Source organism: Mytilus trossulus, chromosome 5, assembly GCF_036588685.1.
Source record: "Mytilus trossulus isolate FHL-02 chromosome 5, PNRI_Mtr1.1.1.hap1, whole genome shotgun sequence".
NCBI classification, from domain to species: Eukaryota; Metazoa; Mollusca; class Bivalvia; order Mytilida; family Mytilidae; genus Mytilus; species Mytilus trossulus.
The window spans coordinates 7087823-7114923 of record NC_086377.1 but is presented as its reverse complement, the minus strand read 5'-3'; the positions used below and the strand labels follow the sequence as shown (position 1 = coordinate 7114923).

The 27101-nt window shown below is 32.4% G+C and overlaps 1 protein-coding gene across 1 annotated transcript; it reads right to left on the bottom strand.

Annotated features, from left to right (window-relative positions):
- LOC134717540 (fibroblast growth factor receptor 2-like) lies at positions 1 to 26781 on the bottom strand. Its single transcript, XM_063580030.1, has 7 exons — positions 26643 to 26781; positions 26438 to 26548; positions 20354 to 20550; positions 17560 to 17679; positions 12361 to 12431; positions 5961 to 6210; positions 1 to 4133 (listed from the first exon to the last, which is right to left on the bottom strand). The coding sequence occupies exons 1-7, from the start codon at positions 26779 to 26781 to the stop codon at positions 4080 to 4082; spliced, it is 942 nt and encodes a 313-aa protein (XP_063436100.1). The 3' UTR covers positions 1 to 4079.
- Between the last annotated feature and the right edge of the window lie 320 nt (positions 26782 to 27101).

Here is a 27101-nt window from a genome sequence, read left to right as displayed (position 1 = left end):
AAAGATTTATATTTTTTTTTATTAGATACTATAATCAATAACAGATAAGAATAACAATACATTAAATCATTCGAAAACTGTTCATCTCAAAATGTTTACATGTTCAATAAATGTTCAATACTGTTCAATCACACAATTGACCACTGAGCGTTTTTCAGCTCTATTGGTTTTTTTTACTATACATTCAATTTTTACTTGAGGTCAACAATGTTAATTTTAGAACTGTATTTTCTTCAATTTAAGTACCTTGCTTAACTGCAAAAAAGATATGTTTTAGGAAAACAAAGTTCTCAATCCCAACTTCGAAGATATTTATAAATATCTTGTTTTGGACCACTTGGTATTTTTTGCAATTTATTTTAATGTTATGATAATGTACTTCAAAGGTTAGTTTTATTTATAGAGGAGATTAAAAAATGCAGAAGAATATAAGCTCTCTAAATATAAAAATGCTGTATATTATATTCCCATGAAGCATTTAAAATAAGAAAAGCAAAACCTGAACCTAGTTGGCATTTTGACTGTCCCTCTGGTATCTTTCGTCCCTCTTTTTTAGATATCCATGATTTATCCTTATTCTGTACATGGGATTTGAAAACTGACATGTATTCTTTTAACTTGGGACCTCAATCAAAATATTTCCATAGCTTAACTCACCTGGGTTTATAGGTCCAGGCAATAACCTACCAGTTGTACAAGTACCTTATGAGGACAAAACCTTTGCCGCAGGGATTTTTTTTATAAATTAAAGAGGGGAAGTGGTAGGGTCACCCTACCCCAAATTGGCACCTCAATCAACTCCCAAAATCAATCCCAACCTGCCTTTTGTGGTCATAAACTTTGTGTCAAAATTTCATAGATTTCTATTTACTTAAACTAAAGTTATAGTGCGAAAACTAAGAAAATGCTTATTTGGGCCCTTTTTGGCCCCTAATTCCTAAACTGTTGGGACCAAAACTTACAAAATCAATCCAAACCTTCCTTTTATGGTCTTGCTGTTTAAATTGCATAGAATAGATTTCTATTTACTTAAACTAAAGTTATAGTGCGAAAACCAAAAGTATTTGGACGACGACGACAACGCCAACGTGATACCAATATACGACCAAAAAATTAAAATTTTTGCGGTCGTATAAAAAAGTTAAAACACTTTACCCATCTTGGTCGTTGGGTCCAAACAACCTTAGGTAATTCCCTATCATTTGTACTTATTGTTGACAAAGCTGTGCCATAGGGAATTTTTGATAAATTAAAGGTGGGAGGTGGTAACACTACCCAAACTTTAAACCTTATAAAACCTTACCCGCCTTGGTCCCATCATTTGTACTAAGTGTGGACAAAACCTTTCCCGAGGGGATTTTTTTTTATGCATTGCAGAATAAAGGAGGTTGTTTCACCCTACCATAACTTTGGAACTCAATAAAATAGTCCCACCTTTTACCACCTGGGGATTCGGGTCAATTTAGCAACCTTAGGCAATTGGCTATTATTGGTACCGTGTGTGGATAAAAGCTTAGCATAAGGTTGTCTTAAACACATTTCATTTACCTTAAACTTCTCATTTCCTCTTGCTAAACTGCATCTGCTATGATTCTTTAATATGTACACATGTATGAATTTAAATGAAAATTTACACAGTCAAAGCTTATTTGACAAAAATAATCAAAATTATACTAAACCAAAGTGAACCAGAAAGTTGGGCATGGTAAAGACTGTAGTACAGGCACAAATACATCAACTTATATGCATAAGAGCATGTTTCCCTCTTTTTCTTTGAAGTAACCCAGTTTTAACATGACTGCATAAAATTCAAAATTGCAAAGTTTAAACAAATTTGGTAGAAATACAGGATAGTTAAAGAAAAGTTATTGAAATTTTAAAATCTTTAACCCCAAAGTGAATATTTGTGGACACTGCAACCAACGACAAAAGTCGCAGGCTCAACAAAAACCATGAAAGAGGATCAACATTGATACATAAGGTTTTAACAAGTGAAATAAAATGTAAGTAACAGATGGCATCACCTGGCCAAAATTTAACAATGAACACAAATAGAAAACATTTACATTATTTGATTGTCAAGTCTAAAAATAAACACTGTACTTCAGAATCATAAAATTTACTAATTGTAAATATACTGCATCAACATAATAATACATACTGGTCATATATATATGACGTAACAGTAACCAAATTGCACCGAGTACCCAAATTGCACCTATTAAGCCAAAATAGTAAAAATAATCTACCAAGATTTCCTAGAGACCGTAAACTATTTGTATTTTTATGATTTGATACTATGCACATCTTTCAACATAGGTAAAACTATTTAGATATGCACAAAACGTTCACAGTATTTATCAACAGGTGAAGTGTTTACTAAAAAAGCAAAATGTACTGAAACGTCACCATGCGACGTCATCAAAACGTCATCTTTTTAAAATGATCAAATACAATATGTTACAAGTATCCATTTAAAAAAAAATAAAGAGTAAACATTGACAAATATCCAATTGTTCAAAATATTTGAAGAAATTAAAAAAAAGCTCTGTTATTAGAATTTTGACAGTGCGAATTTAAGCATGGATGCAGTTTGGGTACTCCTCATTTCAGAATCATTGATGGTTTGGAGGTCAGTTTAGACCAATTTTTCTATGATTCCATATGGATTAAAAATGAAATTGGTGTACTTCTATAATAAAGAAGGATACGGCTACAAAATAAACACAGAATGGAAATTTTTGTCTTTATCATAAAAAAACGTAGGTGAAAAAACTGTCAAAATAGGTGCAATTTGGGTACCGTCACGTTATATACACCAAGTGGTCCATAATTTGTATCATGATTACATTAATACTTTGTTCCATTGCATGATTTGTACCCATTTGACACAGGCTGTTTTTGTTTTGTTTGATTCATCATTCCTAATAAGGCCGTTAGTTTTCTCGTTTGAATTGTTTTACATTTTCTTATCAGGGCCTTTTATAGCTGACTATGCGGTATGGGCTTTGCTCATTGTTGAAGGCCATGCGGTGACCTATAATTGTTAATGTTTGTGTCATTTTGGTCTTTTGTGGATAGTTGTCTCATTGGCAATCATACCACATCTTCTATTTTATATTTGCACATCATTTTTTCCAAGTGTTATATGTCTTAAATTGTATTTTAAACTTAATTATCTTTTTCAATTAGAGCGTTCATTTTTTTGCATACACAGGTCCAAGTTCTACTTATTTTCATTCTTCTAAATAATCAAAATTTGTATTCATTGAAATGTATACTCAAGTAATTCAACAGTATAACCAAAATCATATATAAAATAGTGTATAATGTTGCAAAGCATGAGCCAATAAAAAACAGTATTGTGCCTGCATAATTTCTACTTTCAGAATGATAAAACAGAAAAAACTATATTGACAATCCTGTGTATTGTTAGCTTAATTTTGTTGTAAAATTTAATATAGAAAATGTGGAAAAATGATGAAAATTTTACAGATCATAACTATAAAACAACATTTTTGCTGTAAAATTAGTCAGTTGGCATTTCAACAACCAGACGTATAGTTTCGTCATTTGATCTAAATAATTTGTTTAATACTCCCGGACAGTTCGCATTTGAATTTCATTATTTCTCAAAAGATCACAATTTGAAGTTCGTTTGTCGTCATTTGAACGCATTTTCGTCACAATTGATATAAATTCCCATCAAAAACTTTGGACATTTCCATTTGAAATAAGTTCCTGTACTTTACATGATTAAACATATTTATCCTTGTCAACACAAATCACAAAAAAAATCACAGACACTGGATTTCTAATACTAGTATTATTTCTTTGTCTTTGGTGTCAATGAGGTTGCACATTAGAGCAACAAAAACTTTTTTTTTGATCACTATATAGCACTTGTTGTAAAAACATGAGATTGAATAAGATGCATGGTTGTTTTATTTGAACAATTAAGTCAAGTTTAATTCAATATGTGGAAGATGATCTAGATGATTGAGATAATGAAACAATCACTGCCTATTAGTATAAAACACAGTTGTCAGTGAATGCCTCGTACATGAGAGAGACTATGATCATGATGATATGATGGGATGTATACTGTTACATTCATCTAGATTTGGATATTCCTGAAATAAAAAAAAATATATTTGAAGAAGTATTACAACTTTAGTTAAAAGTTAACGATGCAGGATGCAAAGTGATGAGAAAAGCTCACTTGGCCCTTCAAACCAGGTGAGCTAAAAATGGCAAAGTTTACTTAAAACTAATATGAGGCAGGCATTACCTGTAAATGGGGACGAAGTCTGTATGAATTATTTTTTTGTAACTTAAACATTTGTTAAAAAAAAAGAAACGGAAATACCGTAACGTTTCCGATTTTGGTTCTGTTGTTAAGGATTTTAGTTGTGACGTTATTTTAATTATGACGTCATATGCAATGTAAACAAAGAAACGCTATCATCAGGTAACGTTTTTTCATATCAAGGAATTATTAAAAATGAAATTGGTATTGCGCATTCCTTCCTATTTTATACTAGACTGATAAATATATATTTTACTCAAAGTTTCATACAAACGAGACCGGAAAAAGAAAGTACATTGTACATTTCTGCGCATATCCGGGATTTCAAAACATGACATAAAAAAAATTGAACGATTTTGAGTTCATTACTTAAAACTACTAATTTAGAAGCAGGTTGTCTGATTCATTTGAAAATGTCAGGGCAGACAGATCTTGTCCTGATTAACAATATTACTCCATGTCAGATTTGATGTAAATGCTTTGGTTTCAGAGATTTAAGCCAAATCTACATTTTACCCTTATGTTCTATTTTTAGCTATGGAGGCCATTTTGGTTATATCTTTTAAACACTTTACCCCAATGATGATTGTGGCCAAGTTTGGTTAAGTTTGGCCCAGTAGTTTCAGAGGAGAAGATTTTTGTAAAAGTTCAGGCTAGGTGAGCTAAAAATAGCCAAATAATTTTGATGAGAGAAACCTGTGTTCAAAACCCATAACAATAAGTTTGTTTCACTTTTTTGTCATAATTCCATAAGATGTATCATCTCAAAGATTAAATGAACCTGTCAAAACATGGAAGTCGTCAAGTTAAAGTTAAAATAATTTGGAATTTTCTTGTTTCATAAGTAATAAAAAAATAAAAATCTTCCTTTTGGATATCAAATAGTTATCAAAGGTACCAGGATTATAATTTAGTACGCCAGACGCGCGTTTCGTCTACATAAGACTCATCAGTGATGCTCATATCAAAATATTTATAAAGCCAAACAAGTACAAAGTTGAATAGCATTGAGGATCCAAAATTCCAAAAAGTTGTGCCAAATACGGCTAAGGTAATCTATGCCTGGGATAAGAAAATCCTTAGTTTTTCGAAAAATTCAAAGTTTTGTAACAGGAAATTTATTAAAATGACCACATTATTGATATTCAAACAGGAATGCATGACAACTGATGAATTCCAGGAAGACAACTATGAGGATCTGTTTGTGAAATGACAATATAATGTTGTCTTTGTCTGTGGACAAAACTTGGATGAGAATACCATGCATTTTTTGTTTATAACTGTTGAGTAATTATATTTCAAGGATAACGAATTTAAGAAATGATGACAAAATAGCATACCACTCATATTGCTAGAAATGTGAAACATATTTTTTTTTACATATTTGTGGTCTTGAAAGATATTTTTTACTTTTTTTTCCTACCGACCAACTTGACTTTTTAATGTGAAAAATATGTAAACCAGCAAAATTGAAAAACCCTGGCCTAACAGAAAATACATACAAAATTACACTGACATTTGTATAATATAGACATATATTTGGGAACAAGATTTATAAAGTAAATATCAAACTTTAAATGAATTTATAAAAAAAACCATTTTGACTATTTATTTTTTCTGATAATTCCATAATTATAGAATAAATACTTACTTCACCTCTGTTGTCCATAGAGGTCAACATTTGATTAAAATCAATAACAAGGTTATTGAAAGATGGTCGCCCTGATGGATTCTCATGCCAACAGGACTGCATCGTTTTATTAATTATTTCTGAAGCATATGGAGGTCTGCCCATTCTATGACCTTCTTTTAAAAGTTCAAATAATCTTTCCACAGGTACAGATGGATAAGGATTCCCTCCGAGTGTAAATATCTCCCACAACAATACTCCATAGGACCAACTATGAAAAAAAGATTAAAATTGTAAAGAACAAGGATTAATATATTTATGAATAAATTTAAATTACTTAGTGAATCAAAATATGCTTTTATTTCAACCATATTTGCAATTTTTTTTTACTTGAAGCAAGGTCCTATAAAAATCAGTCATCATAAAGTATCTGTAAGGCCTTTTTTTGGGGGAAATATTACTGCTGTAGAACCTGTGATATAAATTCGTTAAGGTGGTACCCAACACTTTAACTAAAATTAATTTGGCTCCTTTAATTTTCTTAAAATGTTGACAAAGTATTTACTTTGACCCTTTGACAAAAATATAAAAATTTCAAAAAGTTTGAACCAACTGTTTTATCAGAAAAATTACACTGGTTATATAGCAGTTTGACAAACACTTATTTTGATCATTGAGAAGCTTAATACTCCCTTATGAACACAACGTCATTAAAACGTTCTGCTGATTTTACAGAGTTATCTCCCTGTAGTGTTAGGTACCACCTTAAGATGATGTACAGGCATACATGTCAAGTGACATGATATTCGCGTGTAATACACGCTTTTTTAACAGTTTACACGCGAGGATTTTGTCACATGGCGTGCATTGTACAGTACAATATGAAACAAGTTGAATTAAACTATAGTATCAGTCTTTTGACCTTTGTTTTCGTAAGACTTAATTTCCAGAACATCTACATCATGTTTCTTATAAATGCTAACACAAATTCTTTAGAATCTGGAATCATTTCACTGTTTGTTCAAATCTTTCAGTATTTTAGGCTATAAAATAAAATCCTCTGTTCAAAACAGTTCTCTTTTTTATGTTTTTATTAATATCCAATAATGGCACTTTTCCCTAGTTAATTAAGATTGGAGTTGAGTGCACCTACACAAGGGTGCAATCAACAGTTTTTTTTCTATGACATAATATTTTAGGGACTATGCATGAGTGACCCTTAGTGGTGGAAGGATTAATAAAGATACTTGTATAAAACTAGATATCACTGAAATCAGAATGATCTCTAGTTTATAATGAAATAAAAATAAAGCGACTTTTACTAAAGTTATGGTGCGAAAACCAAGAATAATGCTTACTTGGGCCCCTTTTTGGCCCCTAATTCCTAAACTGTTCAGACCTCAACTCCCAAAATCAATCCCAACCTTTCTTTTGTGGTCATAAACCTTGTGTTTAAATTTCATTGATTTCTATTTACTTATACTAAAGTTATTGTGCGAAAACCAAAAATAATGCTTATTTTGGCCCTTTTTTGGCCCCTAATTCCTAAACTGTTTGAACTAAAATCCCCAAAATCAATCCCAACCTTTCTTTTGTGGTCATAACCCTTGTGTCAAAATTTCATAGATTTCTATTTACTTAAACTAAAGTTATAGTGCGAAAACCAAGAAAATGCTTATTTGGGCCCTTTTTGGCCCCTAATTCCCCCAAAATCAATCCCAACCTTCCTTTTGAGGTTATAAACCTTGCTTTAAAATTTCATAGATTTCTATTAACTTTTACTAAAGTTAGAGTGCGAAAACTAAAAGTATTCGGACGACGACGCAAACGTGATAGCAATATACGACGAAAAATTAAAATTTTTGCGGTCGTATAAAAATCTAAATACATGGTTAGATTCAGCATATTGAAGAACCCCATACATTCAATTTTTGTTGAAATCAAACAAAGTTTAATTTTTGACCCTTTGGACCTTAAAGGGAAACTTCGCAAAAAAATCAAAAATTGATATTATGTCCATTCTGTATAAAAATGCTCAAATTCATAGATATTAAAGTTTTATTCTGCTAGATAAGAGATCACCATCGATTTTAAATTTAGAGTATCAATTCTCTCCGTTCGGCCATTTTGTCACCTTTGCCGATTTGAACCCATGATATGTCTAAGGACCAAAACTACAGTAACCAAATGTAGTCGTAATTGCGTGTCGATATCTTGTCAATCGTATAACCTAAATAATGTCAGTCGTTATATTCCGCTGATCTCCGTCTAATCTCTGATTGCTACATTAACGATAGGCTATAAGGACGCTAGAGGGCGCAGAATTATTCGAGTTATCAATCGTACAGTTGTTTAATCCGACTAGTTACTAACTTGATACGGAAAATGTTCTTATTTTTTTTAAAATAACCATGATCTGGTTTTTTTAGACTGATAATATTGGAATTAGTTAAAGTAAAAAAGTCAAATTTCAAATCATAAATAAGTGTTCCGTGAAACTTAAATTGTTTTTGAAAATCTAATTAGTTCATAATTCTTTTATGTAATAAACTTGATTCAAATAAATTAGGATCTTCGCTCCACTGATCACCCGCATGGCTAAAGGTATTGTAAGGGGTGAGGTGACACGTCCAGGTATTCCAGCGATTTCCTGTCGAGCTTGCAAATGCATGCATCGTTTCACTTCTTAGGGTATTGATCAGTGTACACGGCCGATAACTTATATCTTTCAATTTTGAACTATTAGGTGTATAATATACATCTCTATCTTGCGTGTCCGAAAGTGATATAATATATAGTCATTACTAAACTCATACGCTTGTTTATGAATAACATTTCTGGTGAAAAGAAAATTATTTATAAAAATATAAATAATACCAAAAAAAACCAACAGATTTGATGAAGTAAAAATCTATATACATATTTTTTCCAAGGGTAAATTTGGTAAAATGTAATATATACTTGTTGTCAATGGTGAAGGACAGATTGGAACATGCCAGAAATATTGATTTAAAAAAATGTACGCACTTGTCGACCATTCGTATATATGCCTGGATAATAAGTTAAGGAACTATAGCGCAAATTAAAATATATACATGTTTACATAAAGCATAAGAAAGAAACATACATTTTGCGTAAATTGGGGTAAAAGTTTTGTAAAATGACTAGTCCACGTATGCCAACAGTATGTAATCATCAAATGTCGATAGACTATTGTATACAAAAAGAAGAAAAAGAAGAAGAGATTTAAATACAGGTCGATATTATACAATTACTGTCTTTTGATGAGGTAAATATGCGGTTTTATTGACTTTTGGAAAACTGATATTCACTGAGGCCGACGGTCGAAGTGAATATCAGTTTTTCAAAAGTCAATTAAACCCCATATTTACCGAAACAAAAGACAGTAATTGTTTTATTCCATATTCCGAGAAAAGAAACTGTATTTAATGCCAAACATATACCACAAGAGTGCACACGCTGAAATGTCTCGCCTTCTATACTAATCATTGATATTATGTTGATAGTCCTAAGTATAAAGCTAAGCTTTAATACAACTGTCACATAAACTTAACATTAACCAAGATAACTAAACAAAGACCAAGGAACCTTGAAAATGAGGTCAAGGTCAGATGAACCATGCCAGGCAGACATGTACAGCTAACAATGCTTCTATACAACATATATAGTTGACTTATTACTTATAGTTTAAGAAAAATAGACCAAAACACAAAAACTTAACACTGTGCAATGAACCGTGAAAATGAGGTCACGGTCAAATAAAACATGCGTGACTGACATAAAGATCATAAAATATTTCCATACACCAAATATAGATGACCTATGGCATATAGTATTAGATAAAAAGACCAAAATTCAAAAACTTAACTTTGACCACTGAACCATGAAAATGAGGTCAAGGTCACATGACATCTGCCCGCTAGATAGGTACACCTTACAATCATTCCATACAACAAATATAGTAGACCTATTGCATATAGTATGAGAAAAACAGACCAAAACACAAAAATTTAACTATAACCACTGAACCATAAAAATGAGGTCAAGGTCAGATGACACCTGCCAGTTGGACATGTACACCTTACAGTCCTTCCATACATCGAATATACTAGCCCTATTGCTTGTAGTATCTGAGATATGGACTTGACCACCAAAACTTAACCTTGTTCACTGATCCATGAAATGAGGTCGAGGTCAAGTGAAAACTGTCTGACAGACATGAGGACCTTTCAAGGTACGCACATATCAAATATAGTTATCCTATTACTTATAATAAGAGAGAATTCAACATTACAAAAAATCTGAACTTTTTTTTCAAGTGGTCACTGAACCATGAAAATGAGGTCAAGGACATTGGACATGTGACTGACGGAAACTTCGTAACATGAGGCATCTATATACAAAGTATGAAGCATCCAGGTCTTCCATCTTCTAAAATATAAAGCTTTTAAGAAGTTAGCTAATACCCCGCCGCCGCCGTAGCCGCCGCCGGATCACTATCCCTATGTCGAGCTTTCTGCAACAAAAGTTGCAGGCTCGACAAAAATCAAATTGTACATGAAACATTTTACCATAACGTTGCATGTAAAAGCGCGTGACGTTTAGCGCGGTGAATAACACTTTCTCAGGTGAATATGCTTTTTTATTCAAAATCCAATTCATATAGAGATAGTTATCAAAGGTACCAGGATTATAAACCTACTAAAATAATACCATTATGGAATAAATAACTTTATTTGGCTCATCGAAGTTATGGACATTTATATATCAACTAGATTGTTCTTGAAAAAAGGAAGAAATTCATCATCATCACAATTGTTCCGACATGTATGTAATATGTACGCAACTAGAAGTACACTAATAATCCTTGAGGGATGTGAATATTTCCCAGGAAAACTATAGAGTATCAAAGTTTCAAATCAATTTCAGAATTTATTTTCTCTCTTGATATTCAATGACAGCAATTTAAAGAATAAACTGCTTGTCCGCTTTAGGGGTATTCTTTCCAGTTGAAACAGACTTATAATTACATTAAAAAATAAGGAAAGATGACATTATATTTGTTCAATTTTTTTATACATCATTGGTCAAATAGCTAAAGTATTATATATAGTTACGGTGTGAGACGAAGAGTATTTTAAGAAGGACATTCCCGATTATGTATAAATTTTGTTGATGTTTTTCACACTTGAAAAGCATTGGACCCTTTGGACCTTAATGTAGACCCATTTGAAAACAGGACCAAAAATAAAGAATCTGAATATACGGTTAGATTTAGCATATCAGAGAACCCCAAATAATTAATTTTTTGATGAAATCAAACAAAGTTTAATTTTGGACCCTTTTGGCCCCGAATTGATAAGGACCAAAACTCCCAAAATCAATTCAAATCTTCCTTTTGTGGTCATAAACCTTGTGTTAAAATTTCATAGATTTCCATTTAATTATACTAAGGTTATTGAGCAACAAACAAGAAAAATGCTTATTTTGGACCTGTTTTTGGCCTCTAATTCCTAAACTGTAGGGACTAAAACTCTCAAAATCAATCTCGACCTTCCTTTTGTGGTCAAAAACCTTGTGTATATATTTCATAGATTTCTATTTCCTTTTACTTAAGTTTGAGTGCGAAAACCAAATGTCTTCGGACACCAACAACGACGACATTGACGCCGAGGCCAACATGATACCTATATACATGTACAACCAAAAAATTCACAATTTTTGCGGTTGTATGAAAACTGCAAAAATTGCGTGGCAGCAGCCCAATAATGGGTTATTAAAAATTGTCTGAAAATTTCAGGGTTGATAAATCTTGACGAATTGAACAATTTTACGCCATGTCAGATTTGCTAAGTAAAAGCTTTAGTTTTTGAGAAATATGCCAGAATAGGCATTTGACACCTTTTATAAACTAGATACCTTAAGAAACATTTATTTAAAGGTTGAAGATATTTGGCCTAGTAGTTTCAGAGGATAAGATTTTTGAAATATGAATCTAGACAGAAGACCACAGACACCAAGTGATGGCATAAGCTCACATGGGGCCAAAAGCTGGTGAGCTAAAAAATAGCAGCAACTAAATTTTCCAAAAGCAGTACTTATAATGTGGCATTTAAACACCAAAAAACAAATTTTTTGTTCTTTGTTAATGTTTTTAAAACAATCAACTTTACATTGGAGGATCCAGAGGGGGGTTTCGGGGGTTGAAACCCCCCCTTTTTTTTGGCAGATCAATGCATTTGAATGGGGACAAATAGTTGGAACACCCCCTTTGTCCTGGGTTGGGAACCCCCATTTTTAAATTGGCTGGATCCGCCCCTGACTTTATATCTTTCTGAAGATAACATTTAACATGTATTTTTGTTAGAAGTGAAAACAACAACTTGAATAATTAACTTACACATCACTCTTGGAAGTATATTTTCTGTCAAATAATGCCTCTGGAGCCATCCATTTCACAGGTAGTCGACCCTGCAATAAAAACATTATCCATTAATACTTATTGCATGATGGCTGCTTAAAATCCAATGGCCAAAGTATATATGCATGTTTAGGTTTTATATACCTATATGGAGTTATTTTCTTTCAGAACGACAGGTCATTCTTTTTCAGAATCAACCCTGACGATACCATGTTTCAATGAAATATGCTCAAAGGCATAAAATAATAACCTGTGTGAGGTCATTATTTTCCTTTATAAAAATGCAATCTATAATTTACTTCAAAATTTTATTCGTCTGATAGTTTTTTGTTGCTGATTTGGAAATTTATATTTTAAAGTTCAATCGATGATAGATGAAAAAGAAACCTTCATTGCCCGCATTTTAATTTTAGAAACAAATAACGTGAAGCTTTGTTAATTTATCGCTACAATAAAGAAACATTATCATATACATGAGATGAATTTTAATACAGACTTTCATAAATAACAAGAGGCTCTCAAGAGCCTGAATCGCTCACCTTAATTTTTTTGGTTAAATCTCTCATCAATGATTATTTTGGCTTTTCAATTTATTTAAATGTTCTTTGAATTGTCCTATTTTCTTCAAAAGCAAAAAAAACCAAGAGGCTGTCACAACGACAGCAAACCGGATTTATTTACATTTATTTGTGTCCTGGCAATATCACAAGAACCATTACTGATGAATGGTGAAAGTGAAAATCATCAATATCAAATTTGACCTCCATTTTGTCATCAGCATCAACATTTTGAAATAATAATATTTGAAAAGCTTAGATTGAATGGTTCATGAGTAAATGCAACAACGTGAATGGAAACGCCATTTTACAATCTTTCAAGAACCATAACCCCTGAACAGTAAAAGTCAAAATCGTCATTATGGAACTTGACCTCTATTTTGTCATCAGTAACAACATATTAAAATTTCAAAAGCTTTGGCTGAATGGTTCATGAGAAAATGCACAGACACGACGGGAAACACCATTTTTCAATCTTTCAAGAACCATAACTCCTGAACAGTAAAAGTCAAAATCGTCATTATTTAACTTGACCTCCATTTTGTTATCAGTAACAGCATATTCAAATTTCGGAAGCTTTGGTAGAACAGTTCATGCATAAATGCACGGACACGACGGGAAACTCCATTTTTCAATCTTTCAAGAACCATAACTCCTGAACGGTAAAAGTCAAAATTGTCATTATTGAACTTGACCTCCATTCTGTCATCAGTAACAACATATTAAAATTTGGGAAGCTTTGGTAGAACAGTTCATGAGTAAATGCACGGACACGAATGAAAACTCCATTTTTCAATCTTTCAGGAACCATAACTCCTGAACGGTAAAAGTCAAAATCGCCATTATTTAACTTGACCTCCATATAGTTGTCAGTAATAACATATTAAAATTTTAAAAGCTTTGGTTGAATGGTTCATGAGTTAATGCACGGACAACATTTGATTGCCGCCTTTCAAAAACCATAACTCCTGAACGGTAAAAGTCAAAATCGCCATTATTGAACTTGACCTTCGTATAGTTGTCAGTAATAACATATTAAAATGTTAACAGCTTTGGTTGAACGGTTCATGAGTTAATGCACAGACAACATTTGATTGCCGCCCTCCCGCCCGACCGCCCGGCCGCCCTCCGTACATCCCCAAATCAATAACCGACATTTTTGTCACAAAAATCCGGTTAAAAATCATTTTCTCCCATGTTCTATTCTAGCCATAGGAGCTATGTTTCTTGACATACAAGGAAATAAAATATAAAATTTATACTAGATACTCTGAAACTCATTTAGCCTAAGTTTGGCTGAAATTGATACAGCAGTTTCAAAGGAGAAGATTTTTTTAAAGTAAGTCAACATGATGAACAAATTGTGATAAAAAGTCTTTAAAGGGCAATAACTCCTTAAGGGGTCAATTAACAATTTTGGTCAAATTGACTTATTTATAGATCTTACTTTGCTTAACATTTTTGCTATTAACAGTTTATCTGTATCTATAATAATATTCAAGATAATAACCAACAAGAGGCTGTCACAACGACAGCAAACCGGATTTATTAATATTTATTTGTGTCCTGGCAATATCACAAGAACCATTACTGATGAATGGTGAAAGTGAAAATCGTCAATATCAAATTTGACCTCCATTTTGTCATCAGTATCAACACATTAAAATTTGAAAAGCTTAGATTGAATGGTTCATGAGTAAATGCAACAACGTGAATGGAAACGCCATTTTACAATCTTTCAAGAACCATAACTCCTGAACGGTAAAAGTCAAAATTGTCATTATTGAACTTGACCTCTATTTTGCCATCAGTAACAACATATAAAAATTTCAAAAGCTTTGGTTGAATGGTTCATGAGAAAATGCACGGACACGACTGGAAACACCATTTTTCAATCTTTCAAGAACCATAACTCCTGAAAGGTAAAAGTCAAAATCGTCTTTATTGAACTTGACCTCTATTTTGTCATCAGTAACAACATATTAAAATTTGGGAAGCTTTGGTAAAACAGTTCATGTGTAAATGCACAGACACGACTGGAAACTCCATTTTTCAATCTTTCAAGAACCATAACTCCTGAACGGTAAAAGTCAAAATCGTCATTATTACACTTGACCTCCATTTTGTCATCAGTAACAACATATTAAAATTTGGGAAGCTTTGGTAGAACAGTTCATGCGTACATGCACTTAATGGGTCACTTAATTTGACAGTTTACATAGCTAGATGAACTTTCTGTTCATGGAAGAATTACGAATTTGCCGGTATTTCAAAGGAATATTACTTATGAAATCAATCTCAAGGCTAAGAAATACGGGTGAAATCGGGTCATTTTCGGAATTCCCGGGTTATTTCAATGACCTGGCGGGTGTTCCGGGTGATCCCTCAGAATTGTGAAAATCTCGGGTCACACCCGCAGAATACGGGTCAGTTGACAGGTATGTTACTGTAACTGCATGAAGTAAGACACAAATGTATTGTTACCATCCGATAACGGTGTATGACAAATACAAGACACATTGTAAGTAACTTATTGTACCACTTAGTTTATGGAAAAGGGGGAGGGGTATGGTTTTTTTTTCTATTTGAAATGTCATTTCTATCGCGGAAAAGTGGTTATTTTTTAACAATTTTTAACCGGATTTTTGTGACAAAAATGTCGGTTATTGATTTGGGGATGTACGGCGGGCGGGCGGGCAGTCTGGCGGGCGGGTGGGCGGCAATCAAATGTTGTCCGTGCATTAACTCATGAACCGTTCAACCAAAGCTTTTAAAATTTTAATATGTTGTTACTGACAACTAAATGAAGGTCAAGTTCAATAATGGCGATTTTGACTTTTACCGTTCAGGAGTTATGGTTCTAACATTTAAGAATTACATTAAATTCTAGTGTTTGATGATTGTAGTGTTTTTTCTCAAAAAGTAAAGCACATAAGACTGAGTTACACAAATTTATAACAATCTTTAAATGTGCAATGAAATAATATTTAATAAGATTTAAAATGACTTAACAAAGTGAACATGCATTGATGTTTTGGTATCTTTGATATACATTATAAGAAAATGTACCATAAATACTGAAATTCAGCTCGAAAAAGTTCGTACGCGTTATGACCTGAGATTTGATTCTTCACTGCAGGTCATGACCTGCATTTTCATCGTCACAGGTTGACAGGTATGCAGTAATATTCTTATTGTGTATGGATAATATTTTTTAAAAGGTTTATATCTAGATTAATTTGTGAGTTTTATTTCACATTCTAACTGAGTCGTAGGGTGTATTAAAACCTGAACGCATTAGAAAGGAATATCCCACTTAAGTGTTGTCGGTAAAATAGGATACTAAATTTTGCAAATCTTTGTAAAAACTAATTTTTTTTTGACGGTATATAAGTCAGATAATGCATATTTTAAGGTTTTTCTTGTCGTAGAACACCTCTCGGGTTGTCAGGATTGCTCAGAGAAAGACCTCCCTACGGTCGGTCTTTCATTTGATCAATCCTGACACCCCTCAGGGTGTTCTAGGACAAGAAAAACCTTAAAATAAGCATTATCTATAACATAATGTTAACAATATGAATTTATAATACTTTGTGTTGAATTCTTAACTGAACTGAAATCTTATTTTTATACCTTACATTATATAGTAATTAGTTGATTGGCTAATACCGAATCATGTGTCATAGTTTAATTTCAATGTATTTTCTAACAAAAAATATGTCCAGAGTACACAGATGCCCCACTTGCACTATCATTTTTATGTTCAATGGACCATGAAATTGGGTAAAAATCTAATTTGGCATTAAAATTAGAAAGATCATACCATAGGGAAAGTGTGTTTTAAGTTTCAAGTTGATTGGACTTCAAAATCTTAAACCTGGAGCAGAACAGATGGAAGAACAGACAGACAGATGCCCAGACTGGAAAACTGGGGCATAAAGTATGTTCCCTTGAATTTGACAGTTGCAGGTAATTAATCCTATATTTTATTACAGTACATTAAACATGTATGGGAGGTTAACATTTATCTTTGGTATTTCAAAAAACCATTACTTTTTATTTTGGGTTTCAGTAGAATTTTTTGGAAACTTGAGGTTACTAAAGCGTATAACACATATTAAATAAGGGGGTATTTGATTGGTTAACTTCAAGTGATGGTTATTTTCTTATATGCAATGAAATGTCATGTCAAATTTTTTATGAAAAGTGCAAATTAAACAGACTGATTGGGGGAAATCAATGGTCGTATTACACCTTTAGTTTTTGTTCAAAAATTTCAGGGCAGATAGAACAAAGCCTGATGAACATTTCAACTCATTTCAGATTTACTGTAGATGTTTTAGTTCCAGAGATATCAGCCAAAAACTACATTTTACCCCTTTGTTATATTTTTAGCCATGACAGACATTTTTGATAGTCAGGGTCTTAAATTTAAGACACAATTTTCTGAACTAATACCAATAGTGATTAAGTCCAAGTCTGGTAACATTTGGTTTATTAGTTTTTAGAGAAAAAGATTTTTGTAAAAAGTAATGGACAATGACAACGACAGACAACTGACACAAAGTATTGAGAAAAGCTATCTTGACCCATAGGGCCAGGTGAGCTTTAAATGTCTTACATCTCCAGTCTTTCTGTAATAATCCACATTGGTAAGATTTCTGGTCAAACCAAAATCTGCAATTTTTAGGACATCTTCAGCAACTAACACATTTCTTGCAGCTAAATCTCTGTGAATACACTGTAATAGAAAAACAAAAACTATTAAATCATACTTAAACTTGACCTCTTTGTCCATACAAGGAGTGCTCTAGTGTTACTTATCTATTCTCTATATGAGCAATCACAAAGAAATTATTTTTTACCACTACAAGCTGACAAAATATGCATTTTTCAGTTTAGCTTTTTACCAAATATGAAGCTAACAAAAAAAATTCAGACTAGAGGCTCTTAAGAGCCTGTGTCACTCACCTTGGTCTATATTCATATTAAACAAAGGACACAGATGGATTCATGACAAAATTGTGTTTTGGTGATGGTGATGTGTTTGTAGATCTTACTTTACTGAACATTCTTGCTACTTACAATTTTCTATATAAACTTGGCCCATTTGTTAGAGAGGAAAATATTTTGTAAAATTAAACAAAATTTACCAAAGTTTAATGAAAATTGTTAAAAAAAAATTTGACTATAAAGGGCAATAACTCCTTAAGGGTTCAACTGACCATTTAAACAAAATTTCCTTTAAGATATTAGCTTTTGATCATAAACAAGCTTAAATACAGTCTCTGATGCATGATTTTTTCTATTATTAATTGTTTTTGGCTTTTAACTAGCTGTCAGTACTCTCAAATGTATTTTCTTGTTAATATAACTTGTTGATACTTTTCATAATGTTTTTTTGTTATTTTATATGGATCTTGTCTTGATTTGATTTTTTAAACCAGCTTTGATTATTTGGAATATCTACTAATTTTCACTTCTTTTTTTCTTCAAAAAAGTGATTATTTTCGAAGGGTTAAATATTTCATGGTGGTGTCTTGCCATGGCTTTGTTTGGACTTATTTGTTTGCTTTTTGGCCTTGAATGTTTGTCCCTAATATTTTATTAACTGTACATTTGCATTCAGGTATCGCAGTTCAAATTTATTCGTTCATAGTGTGCTAATTTATGTTTTTTGATTGAGTTATAAGCCTTCCAATTGATATTTTATCGTGTGGTTTTCTATGTTTTGATGTTATGCTATTGTTTCAGAAAAAGGGAGAAGGTTTGGTATCATTAACACATTTAATCATACTACAAATGTTTGCACCTGTTCTAAGTCAGGAATCTGATGTTGTCGTTTGTTTATGTGATTTATACATGTATCTCGTTTCTTGTTTTTTTTATATATATTAGACCGTTGGTTTTCCTGATTGAATGGTTTTACACAAGTAATTTTGGAGCCCTTTATAGCTGTTTGTTCGGTGTGAGCCAAGGCTCCTGGTTGAAAGCTGTACATTGACCTATAATGCATATGGTTTACTTTTATAAATTGTTATTTTGATGGAGAGTTGTCGCATTGGCACTCACACCACATCTTCCTATATCTATTTTGTGCAAATTAGAAATAGTATAAGAAAGTCATTAAAATTTCAAAAACTTAAACCACAGAGTGAATGTGTTGTTTCCTAGCGGAAGATCTAATATAAAAAAGAAGATGTGGTATGATTGCCAATGAGACAACTATCCACAAAAGACCAAAATGACACAAACATTAACAACTATAGGTCATCGTACGGCCTTCAACAATGAGCAAAGCCCATACCGCATAGTCAGCTATAATAGGCCCCGATAAGACAATGTAAAACAATTCAAACGAGAAAACTAACGGCCTTATTTATGAAAAAAAATGAACGAAAAACAAATATGTAACACATAAACAAACGACAACCACTGCATTACAGGCTCCTGACTTTGGACAGGCACATACATAAATAATGTGGCGGGGTTAAACATGTTAGCGGGATCCCAACCCTCCCCCTAATCTGGGACAGTGGTATAACAGTACAACATAAGAACGAACTATAAAAATCAGTTGAAAAAGGCTTAACTCATCAGATGGACAAAAAATACAAGTGGACGTGGCCGGGTAATAAGTCCATTTAAAAGTAAAATACAGAAAAACATGGATTTATTTTTTTACAAAATTTACTTCTGGCTACTGTTTTATGATCATAAACAAGCTAATGTCAAAGTTTGGTACAAACCCAGGATATTTTAAGAAAGTTATTGAAATTCTAAAAACTTTAACTACAGAGTGAATATAATGTTTCACTGCAGAAAATTTAAGTCCATTTATACGTAAAATATGGAAAAAATGGAACTTTATTTTTACAAAATTGACTTCTGGATACTATCTTTTGACCATAAACGAGCTTCTGTTCAAGTTTGGTACAAACCCAGTATAGTTTAAGAAAGTTGTAAAAATTTTAAAAAGTTAAACCACAGAGTGATTGTAATATTTCACCGCAGAAAATTTAAGTCCATTTGTATGTAAAATACGGAATAAATGGACTTTTTTTTGTACAAAATTCACTTCTTCATTTATGATCATAAACAATCTTCTGTCCAAGTTTGGTAGAAGTTCAGTATAGTTTAAGAAAGTTATTAAAATTTTAAAAACTTTAAACCACAGAGTGAATATTTGAGGACACAGCTGCCGCTGACGTGGACGGAATGTAGGATTGCTATGTCTCACTTTTTCAACTAAAGTCGAAGGCTAGACAAAAAGCACAATATCATGAAGCTATGAAGATTCTCTTTATGTTCTAATAACATAATAAAAACTCTTATCTTTTTAATCAAAGAATAAATTAGCATTAAAGGTCTATAAACTAAAATTATTCACAAAAAAGTTTAAATCTAAATCTAACCTTTCTATATGCCAGGTATTCCATTCCTCTGGCTATCTGGTAGGCATATGATATCAAGTCTTTTTCTGTTAATGGTTTGAATGAGCCTTTTTCTAAATCTTGCTTTTTGTATCCTGCAGAATTATGTGGTCTTCTTGATCTCAAGTAGTCTCGCATGTTACCATGTGGAGCAAGTTCAACCAATACATATAATGGCCCTGAAATTATACAATTTTCTGACAATTTCTTCATAGTTTTCAAGAAAACATGGTTAACCTAAGATTGACAATTGTGAATACACATGTACACATATATGTCTACTTTTTATCATGTCTTTATTATCATCAGATTACATATTTGATATCCTTGTATAAATAACTTTAAAGTCATGAAACCTCAAATTTAAAAAAAAACATGCAAATGTTTTTTTATAACAAAATGGATAGTTTTCATTATTAAACCTAGGTACATATATTTTTTTCTGAAGAAAATTCTTTAATTTGTCCACATTTAGAAAAAATTTACATTTTTTAATTGATTGCTTCCAGGAAGCAATTTGCCAACGTATTTTCCGCATGCAAAGTGACCTTAGGGTGAACCATTGTGTAAAAATCCTGTGATGGCAATATGCATGATTCTGTCACTGAAATAAACTATTATTTGATTGTACATGTAAAACATATCCATGCTTTTTTGTTGATTGTTTACTATAAGGTGACAAGGTAAAATTCGGAGTCAAAACATGACATTTAATGAGCTTCCATATTTGTTAAATCATAACAGACAGAAAGAAAAAAAATTGACAATTATATGATATATTTCCATAAAAAATGTGCACAGAGGACTAAGTTTATGATATATACATGCATTGGTTCAAGAATTGGATAAACTTTATTTTTCACCAGTCACTCGTTTCATGTGACTTTAAAAAAAAACCCATATTAATCAATCTACTAATTTCTGTTCTTCTGATGTTGCAAAAATACAAAGTTTCTATTACTGTTAGCTGCTATATGAAGGACCAACTTTTCCATTGTAATATATATGTAGTACTTGAAGGTGTGATGGGGACGCTGAAGTGGGATGGTCAAGCTGAAATTTGATGGCCACACTGAAGTGGGATGGTCTGCGCTGAAGTATGATGGTCCTTTCGCTGAAGTGCGATGGTTTGGCTTGACGTTTGAGTATTGTGACGTTTTCTAATACAACGTTACATCAAATACAATAGAATACAAAATAAAACAGGGATTCGTAGGCAGGAGAATAAGATTGTGTTGATAAAAGTTTCATGCAAGTAGATAAAAAATGCATGCGATCAAGTAAAGGATAATTAAAGTAACTAACGATTCTAGTCTCGAACAGTGTTCTGCAATGCAGGTGGATATTTAACCCCGCCACATTATTTATGCTTGTGCCTGTCCCAAGTCAGGAGCCTGTAATTCAGTGGTTGTCGTTTGTTTATGTGTTACATATTTGTTTTTCGTTCATTTTTTAAAATAAATAAGGCCGTTAGTTTTCTCCTTTGAATTGTTTTACATTGTCTTATCGGGGCCTTTTATAGCTGACTATATGCGGTATGGGCTTTGCTCATTGCATGTTGAAGGCCGTACGGTGACCTATAATTGTTAATGTTTGTGTCATTTTGGTCTTTTGTCTAGTTCTCACATTGGCAATCATACCACATCTTCTTTTTTAAACTACCTTGACCAAAAACTTAAACCTGAAGGTACGAAGGAAGGAAGGAACGAACGGACGGACAGACGGAAGGACAGACGGACGGACAGATGGAAGGACAGACGGACGCACAGACCAGAAAACATCATGCCCCTCTACTATCGTAGGTGGGGCATAAAAATATGGTAGCCTAGGTGTACTGAATATAGTGCTTTTTTTACAGATTTAGTGAAATATTTGTGATAGACTACAGATTTGATGTACAAAGCTCTTCACATTTCACATACATCAATTAGGCCATTTAACCAGAGCCATGAATACAAGATATGCTGCACTTTTTTATGTGATAATCTACATTTCTCTATATTCAGAGTTCACAAATGGTTTATTAAATTTGATTAAGCACAGAAACACAAATATCAGGTATAATAAAGCTGTCAGATAGAAAGTCAGCATGTCACTTAGAAATAAAATGTAAACTGCTTTAAAATGCTTATTATAGCCGTAGAATGCCAAAATGACATTTTAAAAGAATTTCTGTAAACTAAAGATGTAAATCCTTTACTTTGATTGAGTTTGACAAATTGAAGCCAGCAAATCATTCAGGAAAGTTGCTAAAGTACAGAATCTAGATTTCCGGAATCTATTTCTTAGGCCCACACAGTTATTTCGTAGTGCATTTCTTTTAGAATTCAAATTGAAAAAAATTGCACCTGCTCATTCTCAAAAAGATTTTTACAGTGAAGTGTACAACCACTGTGTCTAAACCACACCGGCAGAATTTGATCGGACTCGATGGTATCTAACGTCCGGCACAATGACGGAACATCAATAGACAGAAGAAAGATAGGTTTCTCCTGATTTTCTTATTTTTTTAATGATATCGAAGAATATATATACATATACAACTATTTTCTATTGTGAGATGCAATATTTTCTACAACCGTTCTATATTAACGGAGAAATAAGTCAAAATGCATGTCAAAATGACGAATTGAGTGAACCTTGCCTCGAAATTGTTTAATTTCTCTTTAAATTGTTCACATTGTACGGAAAGAAAGGTATGGGAAGATAGATATTGACACGGAGATTGCAAATTTAGTTATTATGAGCATCTCAATAATTGTAACTCTGTGTATGGAACGAAAGAAATGGGTCATGTCAAAATGGAACTGGCCGGTTTCGTCAATGTATACAACCCGGTTTCGTCATAGATTTCAAAATGCATAACCCGGTTTGGTCAAATAAAAAAAATCATAATCGCATAACATTATAATTGATTATTTAATTTCATTGTTCAAAAGGAGTTTTGTGGGTCGTTTGAAAACAAGTTCGTTCACCGGACAGCGGCTTATTATTTATATGAGTCTCAGATTCAAATAAATAATAAGCAAATTCCTACTCTTATAGAACTCAAATATTTTAATTTTACTTTGCATTCCGAACTTTTTTAACAGCATATTGAGATTAAAGCTCTTTAAATATACGTTTTCTATATGAGTTATCGGAAAATATGTTGAACATGTTTAAACTTGAAATTAAAGTTTACGGTCTTAAAAATCGAAACACACAACTGATATGTGATTTTCTCGCACAAAAGAATGGACACCTTTATAAGTAATCTAATCATTCCATGTGTGTAATCTTTTCTACCATCGTTAAAAATAAATCTTCTTAAGGATAAACGTTGACGATAAGACAAATGTATATGCATGCATAATCGACATAGAATGTAGGATTACAACTACCATGCATTAAAATAAAATTTATTTATCACTAATTGTAACTATACTGCTATGTACAAATTAGTATAAAAATAGTTTTAGGTCATCGATAAAATTCAATAATAATTATTTTGTTAACATTATTAAAAATAAAAACGAGTCTGTACTGTCGCCATTGTGTTATGATGATCGTACACTGACGTTGGTCAATATATTTTGACAATATATACGGACAGACGGATTCAGTTTATTTCAAAGTGGGCGTATTTCAAACAACTTGTACATACCGCCGAGCGTAGCGAGTCGAACAATATTTTGATTTTTTTTTCTTTACAAAATCGTTAAATACAGGAATCAATATAGTTTTGGCAACCGAAGGTGGGGTCGGGGCGTGCAACCTATACGTCATCTAAATTCGCCACTTATCTTATAAAGTGTATAACGAATTAAAATATTGTAAGAAATGAGAAAACAGGGACACCCGGGAAATCGGATTATGTGAGTTGGATTATGTTTATTATAATAAATGCCGAATATCAAGTTCTTTTTATCGATTTCTATACATTTTTCTCTAATATATATAAAAGTTATATAGGAAAATGATAAGGCAGACAAATATACAAATAAATCGACTTGGGCGATATCCTAATAAAACTTATTGACCTTTAATTACGATTTTTTTTTCATTTTTTTGCGTTCTTACACGCCCATTCCAATTTTGACAGGACGTATTATTGTATACATCCGTCTGTCCATCCGTCCTTCCATCCGTCCGTTCCTTCATCTATCAGTCATTCGGTCCGTCCGTCCGTCCATCCGTCTAGCTATCCGTCCATCTTTCTGTCCAGCGTAAACATGTCGCACCGTAACTTGAGAACAGCTTATCTAGTTTTCATGAAACTTAACAAAGTTATTTCTTGAAATGGTCAAACGATTTATAAACCTTTTAGTGAAAATCAAATTAAATCTTTTTGAGTTACAGAACTTTGTAGGTAAAACAGGAGTGTGTTTTTTTAACATGTCGCGCCATATCTCAAAATGGTTAATCATTATAGCATCAAACTTTACACACTTCTTAGTAATATAAATCTTAACTTCTGCTGATGTTTTAAGGTGATGTTTTAAATTTTGTTTTTAAGCGTTAATTATGTTTTCTTTGTAAAAAAAAATGGGGGTCACATACTGCGATGTATCTTAAAACCTATATAAAAATAATATCATAATGTTAATGTTAAAAAAATAATTAGATATCAGTGTTTGCTATTGAGTATTTATATTCCATTTAAAATTAGTTTGAAGATCAGTGAAATACCGGATATGACTTTCATTAGGAAAATGTGTAGTACTATAATTACCTATGTAAATAAATGTAAACACGCCAAGTTTACTTTATGGGTATTATATTAAATTCTTTCGAAAGACAATGTTCAGATCCGTGTTAACGTTGCTTTTCATAAATTGTTGATTTTGAAAAAATATGAAAAACCGGGTGATATATATAGACGAAACCGGGTGTTGTGTAGTAAACAACAATGACGAAACCGGTGTATTTTTATTTGACATGACCCATTTCTTTCGTTCCATACACATAAATACAAGTATTGAGATGCTCATAATGACTAGTTTTGCAATCTCTGTGTCAGTATCTATCTTCCCGTACCTTTCTTTCCGTACAATGTGAACAATTTAAAGAGAAATTAAACAATTTCGAGGCAAGGTTCATTCAATTCGTCATTTTGACATGCATTTTGACTTATTTCTCCGTTAATATAGAACGGTTGTAGAAAATATTGCATCTCACAATAGAAAATAGTTGTATATGTATATATATTTTTCGATATCATTAAAAAAATAAGAAAATAAGGAGAAACCTATCTTTCTTCTGTCTATTGATGTTCCGTCATTGTGCCGGACGTTAGATACCATCGAGTCCGATCAAATTCTGCCGGTGTGGTTTAGACACAGTGACAACCAGTGAGACAAATAATATCAAAATTAATTAGAAATTTCTACCAGCTCTAAATCAAAATATTGACAATTCTGTGTTAAGGGGGTGGAATAAGTGGAGAAATTTGATTGGTTAAGTTCCAGTGATGGTTATTTTCTTGTATGCAATCAAATGTTATGTTAAATTTTTTCTATAGTACTGGACAGGATAAAACTTTACTCATGCCAAGTATATCTTTATTTGTAACAAAGATAAATTCTGACATTTTTTCTAAAAGTGCAAATTTAACAAAGACTATGGTCGAGTTGTTGTCGCTTTGACACATTCCCCATTTCCTTTTTCAATTTTAATAGGGAAAAATCAATGGTGGTATTACACCTAGAGCAAATCTGATATGTGTGGGTAATCTTCTTTCTATGAAACTACTGAGACACATTTAACCATACTTGACCATAATAATTAATATGTTTTTTCTTTAAAAAATGTATCAGATGACCCCACCTTCCAACCCTCATGGCCCACATGAATAAAAATGGTACATAGGGGTAAAATGCAGATTTTTGTATATATCTCTGAAACTAAACCATTTGGAGCAAATCCGACAGGGGGCAGTTGATGGTTTTCTCAGAGCATGGGTCCTGTGTAATTTGAGGAGAAGATTTTTTAAAAAGTTAACAGACATTGAATATATGGACGACAGACAACAAGTGCTGCCCATTGGACCAAGATCGTTTTTAACCCTTAAAGTACACCACTTACCATTTTGTGTACAACATCCCAGGAAATTAATGATATTTTCATGGCATCCTATTAATTTCATCACTTCCATTTCTTGCATTAAATCTGTCAATTCTCTATCGGTTGCATCCTCTAAAATATTTAAACAATATTGACAATTATTAATGGATAAAACCATTGGTCACATTCAAAGAATACTGTGGTTTTATAGCTATAAATACGTTACCATCATAAATTCTGAGTGTAACCCCAATTGCGTCATAGGTCAGATGGAAAATCCCAACTAAAAATAAACGTATTCTCACTGGTCCGGACATATACCCCTGTTTGCCCATATTCTTCCATTCAATTTCCATCTGCGACATCGGTCACACGTGCACATCAAACAGATTCAACAGAGAAGTGTTTAGTTTTTTGAATAGCTTAATTGCTTTTCATATATATTGTGTATTTTATTGGAAATATATTCCCTTGTTTTGTTTAAATTTCTAAACAAATTATTTGTGTTTTTTTGACTAAAGTAAAATTTATTATGGACTTTAATTTGAATAGTCCGTATGTAAGTATTCCTGGTTCGGACTATCTCTTAGATGGGTCACTACCTTTAAGTCCCCCCCAAACTACCAGTACATTGACCGGAGTTTCGACAACGGTGTCTGGTAATGCTACCTATCCGACCCTTTCA

Excerpts from the sequence above, each read along its gene's own strand:
- LOC134717540 (XM_063580030.1), bottom strand. The coding sequence starts at position 26,781 with ATGTCGCAGATGGAAATTGAATGGAAGAATATGGGCAAACAGGGGTAT. Across the intron at positions 26,549-26,642 it reads TACACTCAGAATTTATGATG|AGGATGCAACCGATAGAGAA; the intron begins GTAACGTATTTA and ends TAAATATTTTAG. Across the intron at positions 4,134-5,960 it reads CTATGGACAACAGAGGTGAA|GAATATCCAAATCTAGATGA; the intron begins GTAAGTATTTAT and ends TTTTTATTTCAG.